This window comes from Telopea speciosissima, chromosome 9, assembly GCF_018873765.1.
Source record: "Telopea speciosissima isolate NSW1024214 ecotype Mountain lineage chromosome 9, Tspe_v1, whole genome shotgun sequence".
NCBI classification, from domain to species: Eukaryota; Viridiplantae; Streptophyta; class Magnoliopsida; order Proteales; family Proteaceae; genus Telopea; species Telopea speciosissima.
Window position 1 is genome coordinate 55,487,271 of NC_057924.1, and position 19,309 is coordinate 55,506,579.

Consider the following 19,309-nt stretch of genomic DNA (forward strand, 5'->3'; position numbering starts at 1 on the left):
CTTAGGAAGAATCATCAGCTTATGTGCATTCTTTTCTATCTTTTTTTCCTACATCAAACAATTAATGAACCAAGGAGGGAAGAATTGAACCTCTCAATACAAGAATTTGCTCTGTTCATCAGGAGACTGCCTCCGCTATCCATCCCGTCAATAGTCCATTTTAGACATTTTAAGGACACTTATTCCAACTACTGTATAAAGAAAGAAATTTTTCTTAATAATTTCACTAATCCAGTCAAAATCACTTCAGAAACCTTGATATATGACACAGACTATTGTTTGCCATCAAAATAAATGAATAACCAGAAATCTCAATTACCAAGAAATAGAACAATTATTTATGAAGCCGACTCAGATATTTAATTCTTTGTTGAGTAAAGAAAATGCCGCAGCATCAATAAATGTTCAACCCTCCTCAGGCTGTGAGACTACCTGACCTCTAAAACTTGTACAAAATTTGAAAGTAATCTCCCATACAATTTCTTTTATTACAACTTCTTTGACATCACCAAATGCCAAGAATGTGCTGGCTGCATCAATAGCATCATAGAACAAAGATAGAGCAGTATACCCAAAATGTTATGAAAATCATCCGCCTGTGAAGCATCTCAGTTCGCTAATTAAGTACCCCAGCAGACTGGAAAAGGCTAAGGGACAAGAAATTTTGCTCTTTGCTCAGCTGAGTAAACCACTTTCTTATAATATCAGCATGACTAGACTGATGTGTAACAGGTGAAAGCAGTTGCTCATTTTGAACAAGTACTGTGAAGTCATGAGAAAGCAAGCCTATCAAAGAATTTACTATGGCCAATTGAGTAGGAAAACCCCATTTTCTGGTGGCAGCCTGATTCAAAAAATCAGACAAACTGCACTTTAAGTCTTCAACTCCCATCTTTTGATATCCACTTGCATCGACTCCAAGCCTGAAATGTAAACAATTAAATTAAAATAAAAGTAAATTTCAGTAAGGGAATAAAGGAAAAACCTAAGGCCGTTTAAAAATCAACCTGAACATAAGATAGAGAATCCAGTCACACAATGAAAGAAAAAGTCCAAAGATGATAGACAGGAATTTTCAAAGTTGATGGTGAGATGTCATGTTGCTAAAACTTGCAAGAAACAAAGAACAAGTGTTTATGCAGAGCATGAACAGAAAGAATCATCTACATTATAGCGCCCACTTATATGCATCCAGAATTCCAGCTTATTGTTCCATGTCAACGAGCAGGCTCAACCATGTGGGAGAATGGCTCGACTTTGATTAATTAGCTTTGATGCAGTATAAGTTTTAGGGCTATTCTGGTAACTATGTCCTATGGTCCACGTATGCTTCACAATTGTATAGGTTATTTCCCTTTTAACATTTGGCTGAGTTTTGATTTATGTTTTGGTACACCTGGTTATATTTGTGTATTTGGATAGTTTCCTAGTCTTAAAGCCCTAGTTTTAGTTTTTAGCCTAAATCTTAGAAGAGGCAAGTCAATGCATCCTCCACTACTTCAAGGAGTGATAACAATGGATGCATTATTGATAAAACACTAGGTTAGTTTTATGTTGTAGATTATAAAGTTCATTTATATGCTGCAGTTCAGTTGCTATTAATGGATGTCATTGATGTTCTTCATCAAGTCCTACTACTAAATAGTAAGTAGCTCTTCTACACAATATCCTACATTTTTTTCCTACGTCAGTTCACCACTTTGTCCTGTGTAACCCTTCCATTACCTCCACTTGACTTTAGTTTTTACAATTAATTTTGGTTGTCTCCCGGCTTCCAACCTTAATCTCCCACACTTAATTCCAATATTATGCTATCAGACCTCAACGACACCTTTCACAGACCCAAAGTTAACCTTAAACAACATTTCCATCAAATACTCTTTATTTCAGTTAACGTTCAATTGACACCATTGCTGGACTGATACACTTCTGAAATTCTGATACATCTACGGACCTACCAAATGTCTGATCAATCTACCAACCAGCTTTCCTTGGGGTGTTGTTCCCCAACAAGTAGATTTGCCAGGCATTAGATCAATCTATCAACCCACTTATGGGGTTTATTCCCCCATCAAGTAGGTTTGCTAGGCATTCCTCCAATCAATTGACTCAAGGCTTTAAGAGGATTTTTCACACCATATTATTAATGTGAAACTGTTATACATAATCAGTATCTTGGGTTCTGGCCATTTATTTAACCATGTTGAGAACTGTCATTAATATTCTTAAAAACTTAAAAAGATCTCATGCGGGATGGTAGTATTGTGTGTTTCAACACATTTAATTAAGATATAAGTTCAAGCAGTTGAAGGAAAGTTCTCAAGTCTCCATGTTGGTTTAATAGTATTGTCTAGAGATGATAAAGTCATGGGATTATTTTAAATTTTGTTTCTTTCCTTTTCGATTTCTCTACCAGCAACAAAGTATTTGATTCGTCAAATAAAAAAGGATATACAAGTATGTCAGACAACAGGCAGCTGTAAGTAAAAAAAAAAATGGCTGTTCTGTTATTAATTACTTATGGCCATTATTTTACTGGGTCCGACTGTAAAGCCCAATTAGTAGGTCAAAAGGGGGAGCATGAACTTCATTTTAAGTACTTAACTAGTGGTGCCAATTTGGATAAGTTGCTTGGTTAGGAAAATGTCGTTACGCAGTTACTGGGGTCCCGTTTGTTGTTTGGTTATGAAGTCTTCCTTAAGAAGTCCAATCAGTTTAGACTTCTTGTTTGGATAAATGTGGTGTTTAGGAGTTAATTTACTTCTTTTATTAGGTTCTTCAAAAATAGAGAGTTTAGGATGTCTTAGATTGTCTAGTTGTCTTTCGAGTCCGAAGAGAGTTGACATTTCAGGTCTTTGCATACCTATGTTTTTAGAGATGAGGAAGAAAAAAGGAAGAGAGGACGAAGGGGAGATAGAGAGTAGGATAGAGTGTTTGGTGTCGAAAGGGGAGGATAAGAATTAGATAAGAGAAGGGACTTACTTTTAAAGCCATAAAGACAAACGAATAATGTAGAACCAATTCGGGGTAGAACTAGTCCCAAATAACCCAGGAATAACCAGCAACACAAAACTCAGATTAGGGGATGAACCGGAAATTAGGGGGTTAAGAGTTTTGTCAAACCAGCCAATGGAAAGGGGGTAAAAGGGGATCGAGGGCAGTGGAAGGTGAAGTGGAATGGTGGTCAAAACCCAGCAGGGTTTGATGGAAGGATATGGAGATATGGGGGTTCAGATATGGCAGCAACCTTCAACTCGCAGGAGCAGCACAAAGGCCCTCAATCGAGTGGACATTGCAGCAGCAGCTCTGGAACCTGATAGTTGTTTGGCTCAGGCTTCAAGAGGTCTGCTCCGCACTTGTATAAGCTTCAGATGGCAGTAGCAATAACACGAAATCGAGCAGGGATAGGAATAAAGAAAAGGGGATAAAGATAGTTCGGCTCTCTCAGCCAGGTTTCTCTACCCTTCAAGTCATGAGAATCACTTGAGAAGAAACACATAACTTTGCATAAGCAATCTTCCATTCAACTCATAAAATCGTGGGGTGCACAGCCTTACAATTAAAAAGGAGCAAAAACTTGTTTCCCAAGAAAAGACAAATAGAAACTAAGTATTGACTAAATCTTAAGAATTAGAAACTACTCTAACTAGGACTGGAATAAAAAATAGAAACATAACAAAATCTTCAAAATCTTCTTGATTCTTCAAATCTCCCTTTTGGGACCCAATTGGATGACTTAATTGTTGCAGCCGAAATCTCCAGCTTGTGGTCCCCATCAGTTCAACTTATTAGCATTAGAAGAATGACAAAATTGCCCTTCACGTAAGAACTTGAATAACTAATACTTAAAAGACTATTCTGCCCCACAATTTTTCAAGAAATATTTTCATCAAACCAAAATCAAGGGGATGTGAGACTGTTCACGTGAACAGTCACGGGAACAGTGTTTTGGCCTATTCTTCTTCCGGTTTTGATCTACATCAACTCTCCCCTTAGAAAAAATTCGACCTCAAATTTCGAATTGAATAGGAAGGAGTGTTGTGTTGTGCACATCCATCTTCAAGCCGTCGTAGAACTCTGGCAGTTCCTTGATGTCTAGAATGAAATCTTGTAGACGTGGTCCTTGGTCTTGGAGGAATTCAAGTGGAAAGATGAACTCTATCTGATCCAATTTATAAGCAGAGATATCCTTGATTATCATAACAGCGGAATTATCTTCCGTTGCGAGCTTGAACTCCTCCTTTTCAAACTCTTGTGCATTGGTGATCTCAACAGGTTCTTCTTGTTGGGGGGGCCATAATCACTTCGGCTGTCTCTTCAATATCATAATCCAAGAGGTCATCATCATTGTCACCATCAAGGGCTGACCAATAATCATCAAACTGAGGCTCGCAAATTTGTACATCGGGGTTAGCTTCCATACCCACAAGGACTAAATTTATCGTCTCCGGTACCTTGACAACTTCGACATAGACCTTGGTAGGGCCATTGAGACATTGGTCTAACATCTGCAAAATTTCTTCCAATGTCATTGTAGAATTCGTAGGAGGTAGACGGTAGTCAGGCCAAAAATCAGCTTTAAGCTCTTGGACTTCTTTCTTAAGATCAATCATGTCACCTACTAACCTCTTCAGCTCCCTAACACTATCCTCCTACCAAATAATGTAGAACCAATTCAGGGTAGAACTTGTCCCAATAACCCCAGAATAACCAGCAATACAAAAGTCAGATTAGGGGTTGAACCAGAAATTAGGGGGTTAAGAGTTTTGTCAAACCAGTCAATGGAAAGGGGGTAAAAGGGGGTCGAGGGAAATGGAAGGTGAAGTGGAATGATGGTCAAAACCCAGCATGGTTTGATGTAAGGATATGGAGATATGGGGGTTCAGCTATGGCAGCAACCTTCAACTCGCAGGAGCAGCACAAAGGTCCTCAATCGAGCAGGCACAGCAGCAGCAGCTCTAGAACCTTATTGTTGCTTGGCTCAGGCTTCAAGAGGTCTTCTCAGCACTTGCATAAGCTTCAGATGGCAGCAGCCATAAGAGGAAATCGAGCAGGGATAGGAATAAAGAAAAGGGGATAAATACAGTTCGGCTCTCTCAGCCAGGTTTCTCAACCTTCAAGTCATGAGAATCACTTGAGAAGGAACACATAACTTTGCATAAGCAATCTTTCATTCAACTCATAAAATCATGGGGTGGCTGAGAACAGCCTTAAAATTAAAAAAGAGCAAAAACTAGCTTCCCAAGAAAAGACAGAAATAGAAACTAAGTATTGACTAAATCTTAAGAATTAGAAACTACTCTAACTAGGACTGAAATAAAAAATAGAAACATAATAAAATCTTCAAAATCTTCTTAATTCTTCAAATCTCCATTGTGGGACCCAATTGGATGACTTAATTGTTGCAGTCGAAATCACCAGCCTGTGGTCCCCATCAGTTCAACTTATTAGCTTTAGAAGAATGACCAAATTGCCCTTCACTTAAGAACTTGAATAACTAATACTTAAAAGACTATTCTGCCCCCACAATTTTTCAAGAAATATTCCCATCAAACCAAAATAAAGGGGCTGTGACAATGTTCACGTGAACTGTAACGTGAACAGTGTTCTGGCCTATTCTTCTTCAGGTTTTGAACTATATCAAACGCCCTTACATTTGATAATGTGCTAAATTCACTAACTCAAGAGTTTAGCACAAAAACAATAATACCATTTTTCAAACCTATTATTTTGTTTCCAAAAACAAGCCAATTTCTGCTGTAGAAAATGAATTTTCTAAACTGTTTTCCAGAACAACTGTGTAATCAAATATGTTTTTCATAGGGAAAATGTTTTCTTGCTTTCAAGAAGCCAAAAAAAAATATGTATTTCAAAATGTTATCAAACTGGGCCAAAACCTTTTCCCAACTAAATGGGACTGGCTGACATAGTGCTTGAAACCTAAATGCATATAACTTTGCATCAACACACCACTTGCCACAGTTTCCTAGTCACCTTGACAACTATGTCTGTTTCACCATTCAAATCTATTTGAAGTCAGGGTTTCAAATTTAAAAAAAATATTCAGATTTAAGACACTCTTAAATTTCAAGGTTTTATATTTCACTTGACATGATGAAATCTGGAGATTGAAATTATGCTGAGAATTCTGTTTTATTTTAGGAAACTAGAATCTTTAGTATTTCCAAGTCTAGAACCAGATTTCATAGCCGCTTATGACCTTTCACTTATTCTGAAACCTAATTTCCAAATTATCCCGAATAATATGCTTCTAGTAGGTCCAATTACCCATGGGCTTGTGATTGTCCTGCATCATTCAGATGATAATATAACTCTTCATTAAAAGTTATGAGCTTATTTTTCCTTTTGCCTTCCTAAAACCAATAGAACGAAAGCAGAAGTGAATCTCAACAGATATTAAGTATTTTTTATTTTTTGCTTCTTTTAGGGAATAGACAAAGATAAAGGATCATTAATTAAAATATATTTAAGGAGCTAGTATCTCCATCCTTGAAAAATAATTCTGAAAAGGAAGTAAATGTACAAACAGCTATTTAAGGTCTGAACAGATTTGAAAAGAAGAAGGGGTTGATAAGGAATAACAGAGTTAGAGAACTCCCAAGAGGAAATGGGTTGAGCCATGGAGAAAGATGTGAAGACTTAAGCTTTAACATAGTGCAGAACTGACATTAACAAGGAATAACAACTATGGTCCCTAATCCTAAACATAGTTCAAAATTTTGCCGAAATCTCTGTGAAATTTCACTAGTTTCGACATTGTCCAAGACAAAACCAAGAAGCAGCATAATTTCGGCCGAAATTTCGCTAATTTTGGTTTAAACTTCACCAATTCTGATCACAGAAAAAAAATGCACTGTTTCATCGAAATTTCAATAATTTCGGCTGAACTTTTGGTCACTTCAGTCATTTAGGCCATTTGGCCCCCAACCATTTGTGGGGAGATTTGGGACTTGGGTGTCTATGTTAATTGTACTTTGTAGTTTGTACTATATGATAAATAATTGATCAATATTATGTTTCCTCACTCATAGTGCATAATTTACTTGTTTTACTTGCATATTCTATCTTCTACTACTAAAGCAATGTGTAAAATAGGCAATATTATATAAGGTATACAATAGGGTTCAAAATTTACTGCCAACCAAGGGTGCAAATTCAAAACACCACTTTGTGTGTCTTTTCTTGAAATATGAAGGTTTACATATGTTTATATAGACTAAAACAAGGTTTCCCTGAAGTAGCAGAGCCTAATATGGTCGTTTGCCCACCAAAACAGCCAACCAAAACAGTCTTTCAAAAACTACACCGTTTCGGCGAAATTTCGGTATTTCACTCTAACCGAAATGGCCTACCAAAACGAGTTTTCAAACAAAGATCCTAAAGTTAAAACATGTACAAACACGGCCTGACACTTGAAGTGATATATATCAAGTTTAAATGTAAATATTCAACTCTGTTGAAATTTTTAGATGTTAATACATCAATTCCTTCAAAGATAATCATAATCTATAATCAGCAGAAGCCTTAAAATCTACAATAGACATATCTGAGATATTAAGGGTGCAAACAGAATCAGAACAAAGCTTACCTCCCCAGTTGACCGAGCAGGACAATAATAGCAGCTGAAAGTTCCTCTGGAATGCTTGATTCCAACATTTCCAAAAGCCCAGGAATAATACTTTTGTGTGTCCACTCCCAGTTCTGAGCTCAAACATAAGGGGAAAAGGAAGAGTCAAATTACTCATTATGTTCCAACTACCTTAGTAAAAACAACTTAGATGAAAACAACGAATTGTATCAAAAGCATTTTGGAAGGAAAGAAAAGCACAAACAGAATGAAAGATAGCTTGAAATTGCAAGGATTCCATCATAAACATGTAATTACAAAAGGCTGAATTGAGAGGAGAAAAAGAACTAAAAGTAAATTCTAAAAATAAAAAGAAACAAAAAAAAACATGAAAGTTGAAACAATGGAACAATGAATCTGAGTTTAGAACCCATACCATGATGCATGCAACAAGCTCCAGTAATGATAGAATGTCACTGAAGTTACACAAGCTACCATTAACAACAGAACTAGATTGAAAAGTAGCATCAATTAGGAGCTTGGATAAACAAGAGGAACCACTGCAGTCCATATCAGGGATATCTTCATCTGGTATGGTAAAACGTTCAATAGCTGTCTCCAAGCAGGGAAAGACTCTGTGGCTAGACGAATTAGGAGATCCGATCAGATGTTGTTGTTTGATCCCAGAATCTGCATAATTCTGAAGCTTTTCCATTAGCAATAATAAAACTTCATCCATAGAAACAGCACCTTCAGCAAATGGGCATTTGGGACATCGGGAAAACCCTGGGCAGTTGTCACTTTCAGATGGGACATTAGAAACAGTTGTAGTACCAAATGATTCGTTTCCTCCCTCAACATGTGAAACAATTGACTTTACAACACTCATAATCAGATCGTATTTGCTCAATGTAAAATATTTTTCTCCACATAGGTAGGCAAACACATGGAGCACTCTCAGAATCAAAGAGGAACCAAATTTGCACATCCGGAGAATGTTGTATGACGCATCACAAATGAAACTAACATAGTCAACTGCTCGACATATAGAAGCTAATATCATGCTTCCAACCATCAACTGATCACTACTGGCTAGTTGGGGGGAAAGAAATGTAGTCATGCCATCCAAAAGAAAGACCCTGCACCCAGAACCACATGGAACATCACCACACACCAATACTCTTCCAGCAATAAGGAAATCCTCAATGAGGCCAAGGAGGGCGTCCAATTCAAATAATTCTGAAAATATGCGGCTACTCTCCGTATCAGCCATCACTGCCAGAACAGAATGTTAATCTGTTAACTACATAATTAAACAAAAATGACCTTACTGAAGCCATGAAGACAATGAATGACAAGAACTCCTAAAAGTGCATAAGCAAATATATGATATATGAGAATACCTGTTTTTACATGTGCCAAAAAAGATTCTGAATATGAGAAAGAGTCTCCAGTTGAGGTGTTTCCAACTTTCACCAAATCAACCACAGAAAAATTGTAAAGCAGCAATGTAAAGAAGACACAAGCCTTCTCCCTAAAGCAATAACCAGAAACAAACAAGTTAGTTCAAATAATACATCATGTTATCAGTCATAAAAGGGGTTGATTAACAAAGAGAGAACAAAATATGCAAAATGAAAATGAAAACAAAAGCCACATAGTCAGTAAATGATAAACAGTACTCAAGTTTCAAGGCTAGATGACTAATTAAGACCAAAAGGTACAAATTTTCTTTACATGAAATTTTTTCCCCATGTTTTGTTATCCGGCAGTATCTAGAATCCTAGCAATTGTGCAACAGGGACTTATCAATGTCAGACAATGACATGAATCTAAAATAGTTACTTCGGAAAACTCAAAGTCCAGATATAACCGTACAGTTAATTTCATAAACCATGAGATTCTGCCTTTGTGATAGGCAAGAATGGCAGCAATCCTCTTGGAGATTTCCTCTTCTTACGAGACATATTCATCGCTTGATCTCTATGGCTGAAATGTCTTTTCATTGGAGACACAGGTTAATTAAGACCTTGGGCAATGAGTTGCTAGAAAAGGGATTGTGAGGCTCCATCTGGGGTTGGATGCTTACCCTTTGTGAGGTGGTTGTTGATTTAGTTTGATGGCCTCCGCTGGGCCTAGTTTTTTATTATCATGTGTTTCTTCTTGCTGTCTAGATGTGGAGCTTCACCCATTATTGTTATAATCTTATCTTTCACTTTTAATATAATTTTTAGCTTATCAAAAAGAGGGGTGGGGAAGAAGTAACAGTTCATGCAGTGCAGACACTGTCGATTCGGCCACTCTTGCATATTCAGGCCTAGTGCGAGATTTCCATCAGTGTTGAGATGATGTAAATCAAATCAAACAAAGGATGGTTTCCATGAAGGACTGTGGACATATTTGGGGAAGGTGACTCAGCCAGTTTGATTGGTTGAATGCAGCAGGTTGAGACAGGTGGTATCGCATCCCATCTCTTGAGTCAGATTAAGGCCTTGGCTTCTTCCATGAACAAACTTATTCAAATGGAAGCTTACATCCACATAGAGAATGATCTCACCAAACAGGGAAGTGGTTAGACCCTGTAGTTGTCAGGGATCTCCAACCCTACGTTGTTTATTTCTTATTTGAAATGTCAGCATCCAGGCTCCTTATAGCCATGGTTTTAAGGTCGCACCCAGTGCACAAGGCTCCCGTCACTGCGGGGTCTGGGGAGGGTCATAATGTACGCAGCCTTACCCCTGCTTCGCATAGAGGCTGTTTCCAGAGACTCGAACCCGTGACTACTTGGTCACAATGGAGCAACTAATGTAGTTCTAGATTGGAAAGGGATCCAACTAGGAGCCAATAACCAGGATATACTATGAACAGGGTAGTTAGGCTAGGTCAAGATAGGTGATTTTGGTCAAATTAGGGTTAGGGTTTGGTGATGGTTCGAGAACTCACGAGATCTCGGTATTTTGAGAAACCGGTTGAGTCCCTATATGATATTAAACACTACACTTTCTCTGTGATATCTCAGCGAGATCTCGGATCTCAGGTTGACCTAGATCTCGACCCATCTAACAATTTAAAGTTCACCCAACTCGACGAGACTCAACAGAACTCGATCAAGTTTTGTCCAGAGCCTCTGTTCTTCTCCATTTGAAGGCTGTGACTTGAACTTGAGTCATTTTGGCTATGGATTTGAACTTGTAACTTGCGGGAGAGGTGATTCAGCTGCACAGTTGGAAGATTTCATTCTCGAAATCCCATATGCCGGTAGATAAATGACTCTTCCTCCTTGGTTCCACGATTACTTCTTGCTATGGTTACACAGCTAGAAAAGGAGACAACAGGGTTATATTTAAGTTGGGATAAGGCTGAGTTTGTTGTTGTTGTTGCTGATCAAATAAAAAAGTGTCCAAGTGCATGAGGCTCCCGCACCCACAAGGTCTGGGAGGGGCAAATGTATGCAGCCTTAACCCCCTACTTGGCAGGAGAGGCTATTTCCAAATTTTGAACCGGCAACCAATAGCTTTCGTGATCAAATGTGAAAATTAAAAGCCTAAATAAATTTTTTTTAAGTTTTGTTGATCATATGTGAAAATTAAAATATTAACATTATATTTGCCTTGTAATAATGTTCATGGTTCGTAGTAGCAACCAGTAATGAGGAATCTGGAAGGAAAGTAGATAAATGCAAAGATACATGTGCAACGTGAAATTGGTCAAGATCAGGGATATAGACAAATAATGTGGCGCAGCAGCCATTCAATGACCCAAGAATTTGGAAGCCTAGGACCACAAGAGGGTTTAATAGGCCAAAATAAGCGTTGGCTTAGTTGTTACATAAGTTGGACCACAATGGGTTATCTACTTATTTTTGTAATGAGCCTCATTTGTAAGCCTACAACTGTGGGTTTTAGCTGGTAAATGAGGTTATTAAGGGATATCTTTGTGATTTTTCTTTTTATTTAGTTAAGGCATCAGGTCCAGTTGTATATCCTAGTCAATCTCTTATTTGTTTCTAATTTGGTTATGTTTAGCACTTTAGAAGTGAAATTAGGAAGCAAATTTTCTTTGTACTGTAACCATGATTTTACAGATTTGATGAATGAAAGTTTGGTTATGCTTAAGGGTTTGGTACCTCGTCTACCGTTGACCAGAATTGAGCCCAAAGCTGTTGACACCCTGGGGTTACAGAAGTGCACAGCACCAAAGCACAAACAGATGGATCAGGGAACAACTGTCTCATTCAGGGGATCAGGAATGTACTGCAAATGGGCCCCTAGTCCTAGCATTTATTAAATTTTGAATAAGCTAGTTTGAGCCAGGCCTGATGTCATTCAAATTCCAGCCCAAACTGCTTTATGGGCCAGCCTAACAACCACTGAAAGTGCCCCACCTAATATGGCCTAAACCAAAAATCGGCATGCCTAAATTTCTTTAGGCATCTAATATACACAATTTATTTGAGTTCTTCACATCTTAAAGTGGATTTTTCAACTCTTCAAACAAATACAGAAAAAAAATAGCAGGTGACCATCCCAAGCTCATTTTGCATAGTTCATCTCTTAGGTGGAACCATTGAAGATGGGTCCTCATTTTCTGAACACAAAAGACAGCAATCTTAACACATCTCAGACCAGTCCACTGGTACTGCAGCTCCATAACCAAGTAAATGCAATGAGCTAAACTGGAATACATTTATTTTGAAAACCCCCTTGAAAATCACTAAACAAAGACAGAAGATATGAAAATTTATTATCAAATTGTATTAAATAAAAGCACTTACGCAGGTAGAAGATCTTCCATAACAACAGCAAGCAGAATTTTCTGCACCACCCAATCTTTCTGAGAAACCATGGATATCCGGGCTACACAAGTTTCTGTAGAATGGAAGATTCTAGAAATGCTGCTTTCATCCTTAGTACTTGAAAACACTACATAGCATTTGGAGATCCTCCCTTCTATATGGTCCCCATTGCTTGCACTAGGAATTTCAGTCCCCTCAGTTTCAGGTACAGGTATTTGTTTTGCCACCGCCATCTCAACTTCAGACTCTCCAATATGGTGGCCACCAGTCTTTGCAGCACATACAGCATCATGGAAACTATTTCCAACATCACACACCTCTTTAAATGAGTTGACAGGAGGATTGAGCCTGTGCCAATTGGAATCAACTTCCACATCAGCAACATCAATGGTGCAAAATGGCACCAAACTGTTTCTGCCATTTTCGAAACCAACAAAATTTTGCTTCATCAAATTTTGAGAGTCAGTCATTTCAGATGCTCCAAGGATGTGGTTTTCAATTTCAGGCAAAGTTGGTGACAGGGGCATTTCCATAGCTTCCCTATACCGTTCCTCCTCAACAGCATCATCCAATTCAAGCAACTTCATACAATCCCTGATTGTCATGTTCTCAAACCATGACTCCTCTCCACAATTTCTCACAACAGCATCAACTGTTTTGTCCCTGCATGGCCAAGTTAAACAATCAACAGGTGAGGCAGCTTGAGTGCAGACATCTGCATCTACACCGCCTTCATTTCCCCCCTTGTCTGTCTTCTTTTGACTGACATCTTCAACACAGAGCTGCAGACAGAGTTTCTGTTCCTGAGACACAGACCTCTTCCTGCCAGAGTTGCAGTCCTTAGCATATAAATCATCTACTGATTTAGAAGCCAGAGGTCTTCCATTCTCCAAGGCAAGGGACTTCCCATTAGTTTGAGAACATATTGGTGTAGACACATTGTTTTTATGGTTTAGCATATCATCCAAAGCTGGGGGCTTTTTGGTTGAATCAACTGCCTCCTGGATCCTCCTCTTCTTCCTACTACTAGGCACTTTAGAAACAACTTTGGTATTGATATCAGTATTACAGTTCAAAGAAGGACTTTCCACGTTTCGATGATCCAGGCTAAGGCCATTATTTTCAGCCACCTCACCAAGATTTTCTTTGTCCCTTATTTTGGTAATATCTCTAGATAAACTGGGTTTGTTCAGTCGCTGTTTCTGATTCTCCTCTGCCAAATTTGCTGATGTGGTTACAGGAAAACCACCTATTCCCTGTGAGTCCAACTGTCTATCAGAAAAAGATGCAGTGGTGGAATATACGGCAGAGTTCTGCGAAGTGTTTCTGACCATAAGCTCCAATTCAGAACTAATACCTGAGATTGGTTTAGTACAGCCTCCTCCAGATTTCAGACACCATAGCCCATCACATTCTAGCATTGACCCAAGCTGGTCATTCTCACACTGATGATACAAGTCACAAGGCTTTATACCTGACATTTTTCTCTTCAAGTTTATGTTGTGCAGATCAAAAAGATTGTCAATCTGCAAAGAAAATGTGACAACGATTCAGTAAATGAACCATAACTAATATCTCAAAAACACTGTCAAAACAGCCTCAAATAATTTCCTGATAAAGGAAAGAAAGAGACAAGTATCATGACTGCATGGAAAAATTCATACTCGCTATCCAGTGCATAACCTTCCATACAAACCAGAAGTCAAATTGTTGGATGAAACTGATTCTTTCATTTCCAAGAAAGGAACAATCTGATAATGCTTACTTTCATTATCTTGATCACATTGTCACTTTGGCAGTCCTAAAGGGACAAAAATGAAATTTTAAAAAAAAAATGAGAAAAGTTCATTTGCCCCCCAAAACTATTATTAATCACCATCTCACTCCTCAAGATGCTTTTACATCCCTATCCAAGAAAACACTTTAGTCAAAAATTCCTCCTGTGAAATAATGTCATTTACTCTTCTAAATCATTATACATTTTCAGAAAATTTTCATTTCCAGTTCAATTTTATATTATTTTCCCTGATAAATGGAATACCTTTTAGTAATTAATTTACTAGGAGTCTAGGACAATCTCCATGCTAAGGAAATTTATCACCACATGATGTGATATAATAATTAATTTTTACTTGAAATAACTTGGACTCATGTACAAATGAATTTAGATGGTAGAATGCCATCTTCTCACTTCTCAGCTACTGATATGATATCTATATCAGACCTTAACATATGGTTTCTTCTTAAATGATTAAATCACAGTAGATGACTGACTCAAATGGTAACAGTGGTAAAAGCAGGTTACTTAGCTTGTCATAACCACCCTAAGGCTACCTCTATCACCTAAAGATTAGGTCGGAGCTGAGATCCTGAGATAGCTAGGTCCTGCAATGAGTTCATGTAAGTCTGGAAGATTTTTTTTCCCAAAAAAAAAAAAATTCAAAAAAAGGTAATCGAATGCAAGTCTGGAAGCCTTATTTAGAAGTACAAGATTTTTGGTTGCATCAACTGGTTTTTTGTGGAATCCTGCCATTAACATGATAAAGAGTGAAAATGGGGAATTTTTTTAAATAAAACTTGTGCTTGTTATCTAGGAATACAGATAAGAAAGGGGAAGAGGCTTTTCTACATGGCAAGACATCTTTTATTTGGTCCATGATCCAGATCAATTAGCACTCTAAACTTAGTGGGCTTATTGCCAAGATTACCTACCGCTCATGTGATAAACTTCAGCCATGAAGCACCATAACACATGACACAATCTACATATAAATTTTAATCAACTTTTGGAAAACTCATAATAGATCCAAGACTCGATGGACATATATGATTAAGTTTAAGTACAGAAGTTGACAAATGGCAATCCACATCATTCCCTATCTATCCAACTGAAGGAATGGACAAATCATCCTTGAACAGTTTAACAGTTGAAATACAAGAGGGGAAAAAGTTCAACATATTAGGTCATAAGGTTGAGATGGGCCATGAAACTTGACACAACAGTAATGAAGAGGTGCCTTAGCTATCTTACAGTGGGATTGGCCATCAGAGTACTATACTATACATGGCAAAAAATGAGGGTATCCTGTGTAGAACAGTGCCCATATAGAAAAAGTGTTGGCCATAATATATTTAAGAAAGAGATATTGCTTATATAAATGCAGGATAGAGACAAATTTTGTCCTAAGACATACAGTGCAACTCATATCTAAGAATAGTCTTATTAGTACAAGATATCTGATATCTTTTGGAATCACAGCATAGAACAATTGTCTAGAGAGATTTACAATTTTCCTTCTAATATAAGTGGCAAAATATGCACGTTTGTTTATTCTTACTATAAAAGTTGTAATAGATGCAAAGGATGCACAACCTTCTATGTCATTACAGAAGACTGTTCCCCAGTACTTGTGATGCAGCAATTTCAGCAACCATGTCTCCTAGGAAAATCAATAAGTCATACAGAGGAAAACAGAGTGGATAAAAAAAAAGTCGTTTTTCCTCTAGTTATTTGTGAAAGCTTAAAAAAAGGTTCCTCTGAATACAACTTTGCAACTCAGCCAGAAAACAGTGATGCTTCACAGCAAATGAACAATATCATAACTAAGATCAATCATGCAAGAAAAGTTTAAAGTAGAAAGAGGATACCAACCTTTGCTGAGCAATTTCTACCTTATATGTTTCCAACGGAACAACAATTTCCTAATTTAGATTTTTCTGACAAGTATTCCCGAGTCTAGATTAATAGATCATTATAAGTATTCAAGGAGAATGAGGATACCAACCTTTGCTGGACCATCTATACCTTCATTGGTACGACAGAGAAAGCCATCTAGTGTGTTCAACCGATGAGACATTTGGAAGAATTCCTGCTTTAAACAGCAGATTTCTTGCTGTAGCATATTGTTCCGCATTTTTTCAACACTAGCCACTCTTTTAGCAAATTTTACTTGCATTTTTTCCAGCTTCAACTGTTTCTCTAAAAGCTTCATGCTTGCCTTTTCAGTATCAATGTTTTTATTCAATGACACAGGAGGCCAATTTTCCCTGTTTTTACCTGAAATAATTTCCTGAATCTCCCTTTGTAAAGCCCCATTCCTTTGTATCTCCACCTCTAGCTTCTGAGCCAAAACATCAGCATGATCTTTTACATCAATTGCTTTCTTCCTCTCTGCTTCAGCATATTTCCTGTGCTCTTCTGTTTTTGCCACCTCTGACTCTGCACGTTTCTTTGCTTTTTTTAACTTCTTCTTCTCAGCCTTCAATCTTTGGTTTGCTTCCTCAGCCTTTGCTAGCAAATTTAATCTTGTTTTATCAGCTTCAGTCCTTGCTGCTTCCAATTGAAGGCTACACTCCTCAGCCCTATTCCTTTCAATATCAGCAAGTTTCTTTTGTTCCTCAGACTTCTTCTTTTCAGCTTTAACCAAATTCCATGCTTCTGCAGCTTTTGTCTTCTCCACTTCAGCCCTCTTTCTCTCTGATTCCACACACTTTTTCTCTTTTCCAAGAAGATCCGTTAGCCGACTAAGTTCTGCCTCAACTTCTGAAAGACGGGTTCGAAGTACTGCCACTTCCATTGTATTCTTCTTCTCCTCTGCAGCCTTCTTCCGCTCTGATTGAACCTGCTTTTTCTCTTTCTCAAGAACTTCCCTGAGCCGATTAATTTCTGCCTCACCCTCTAAAACTCGGTTCTGAAGCAGAGTCACTTCGTCATCTTGTCCATTTCTTGAACCATCTGTTTTCTGTAATAAAGAGATCTCTGATTTCAGGTCAGAAAGCTCATTCTGCAAGCCAACTCTAGCAGCAGACTCCTTCAATTTGGCCTTCTCCTCTGTTTCCAGTCGTGCCAGCCCTTCCTTATTTTCTGCAAAGCATACACCACCATTACCAATCTACCAAAGCAACATCCACTTTTCTTTTCTTTTTTTTTCTTTTTTTTTTTTGGTGGTGGGAGGGGGAGGATAGCTACAAAATCAGTTCAAAGTAACTTATATTGGAACATTCCTCCACATCCTCGCTTTATTGCAATTTAAATAAAAAAAATTTCTTGATTAAATCCTTTAATTAATGAAGAACATAATCGAAATCCCACATTTTACAAGATAAAATTTTAAGGATCTTACAGGCTCCCCCAAAAAAAATGTAATCCGATATATGAGATTGCATTGCCCTACCTTTTCTGAGATTGGCATTCTCGGCCTGCAATTTGTTGATTTCGTGCTCGAGAAGCTTAACAGCTTGCCGAAGAGCATTCCTCTTTTCTTCCAACTTCGAATATTTCGCTTTCAACTGATACAGAAACAAAAATAAGTAAATAAAAAGATAAGATTATAAACAAAAAATAATTAATCAAACAATCAAAAACAAAGGCCTAAATCTCTGAGACAGAAAAAGCACCACTGCACAGCAGGATTTCTCCTTCTCAATCTCTACGACAACATCCGTCGCCATTGCTGCGAGTACACAAATCAACAAAGAGTTAGGATTAGGGTTTCCATAGTTACAATCATTTAACTCAAAGTGGATAAGATCATTTAAGATTAAGAGTGAGAGAGAACAAAGAAGGAGTTGTAACATACAGTAGAGAAAAAATGGAGTTAGCTATCTCATGCTCGACTGAGTTTAGTGCTTGCGAGAAGTGATCGCCATTAACGAAGAAGGGTGCGAAACCTCTGAATCTATTCAAACAAGAGGTGGTCTGACATACCGAAAACCGTCAGTGGTACTGTCGACCAAACGTGCAAGAGGGAGATACAGAGGTTTTAGTTAGGGTTTGGAAACACCCCGAAGGCGAAGGGTAAGGCAGTCGAGTAAACTCAGAGAATTAACTCACTCGCTGGTCCACCCATCCGATTCAAGTCATATTCTTAAGGGTTTTCTTCAAATGCCTCCCTCAAATTGCCCAAACATACAAATGCCCCTCTGAACTTTCACTAATTTCAAATGTAACCATACGTTCCAAACTATGTAACACTCTAGTCCTCCCCATTTAGGAGTGTCAATTGGTCCGGTTCTCTAGCGGTTCCGGCTCTAAGATGTCAAGACCAGATCCGGACCAATAAGCTCATCGGTTCCAAGTCTAAGATCTAGGACCAATAAGTAATGGGTGGTTTGGTTCCAGTTCTTAAGCAGGTCCAGACATTATTATAATGTAGACCCCAAAACAAGGACAATATGAGTTGCTCTAGAAAAACGGTAAACGTTCCAATGTGTCAATGTATATATAATCATCTCATGCGAACAGATATGTTAGATTTGAACTAATTTTGATGTCTACAACTTTCACATAATTCCTCATTTTTAGACTTTGTTTATACATATAGAGAGAGAGAGAGAGAGAGCTTAGAAATAGCAAACTATTATAATAATTCGTCATTTGTCATCACCAATTTGGTGGTTCGTGAATAAAGATTTTTATTGAAATAATAATCTATACATTGCAGTTGTTAGGTATGAGTGGAGATAATACAAAAAACACAACTTCTGAAATTGTTTTTTTTTGTATGACACCAATAGTCAGATTTTATTAGATGATAATCCAGTGCTGGTCATTTCTTCCGATTCTAACGGTTCTTGGGACCAGATCAGATCCGAACCAATAACCTATCACTAAGACTAGATTTGGACCAATAAGCTATTGGGTGGATCGGTTCCAGTCCGATTATCGATTTTGGTCCGAAATTGACACCCCTATCCCCGTTAGTCTGAGAGACTGAGCCATTATGTTCTAACGTTTTGCATTTTTTGAACATGGTTAGACCATTCTACCCTTGATAGGGTAAAGTGATAAAAATGCTCTTACCTCAAATTGCCCAAACATACAATTGCCCCCCCCCCCCGAATTTTCACTAATGTCAAATGCAATCCTACTTTCCAAACTATATAATTCTTTAATCCTCCCCGTTAGTCTGTGAGAGACTGAGATG

At 37.9% G+C, this 19,309-nt stretch overlaps 1 protein-coding gene across 1 annotated transcript; it reads right to left on the reverse strand.

The window, feature by feature from the left end:
• Positions 1 to 348: 348 nt before the first annotated feature.
• On the reverse strand, positions 349 to 18,152 carry LOC122640112. The gene is made up of 9 exons (XM_043833244.1): positions 17,963 to 18,152; positions 17,781 to 17,836; positions 17,558 to 17,672; positions 16,169 to 17,247; positions 12,363 to 13,909; positions 8,992 to 9,122; positions 8,025 to 8,863; positions 7,610 to 7,722; positions 349 to 923 (listed from the first exon to the last, which is right to left on the reverse strand). Exons 2-9 carry the CDS (start codon positions 17,832 to 17,834, stop codon positions 617 to 619), a joined length of 4,185 nt encoding a protein of 1,394 aa, XP_043689179.1. The 5' UTR covers positions 17,835 to 17,836; positions 17,963 to 18,152; the 3' UTR covers positions 349 to 616.
• Between the last annotated feature and the right edge of the window lie 1,157 nt (positions 18,153 to 19,309).

Bases quoted from the DNA above. Each gene is read 5' to 3' on its own strand.
- LOC122640112 (XM_043833244.1), bottom strand. From the start codon at position 17,834: ATGGCGACGGATGTTGTCGTAGAGATTGAGAAGGAGAAATCCTGCTGT. The intron at 13,910-16,168 runs GTTGGTATCCTC...TTTTCTTTGCAG, and splicing joins GTATAGATGGTCCAGCAAAG to ATTGACAATCTTTTTGATCT. The intron at 7,723-8,024 runs GTATGGGTTCTA...GTTTGAGCTCAG, and splicing joins AGCTTGTTGCATGCATCATG to AACTGGGAGTGGACACACAA.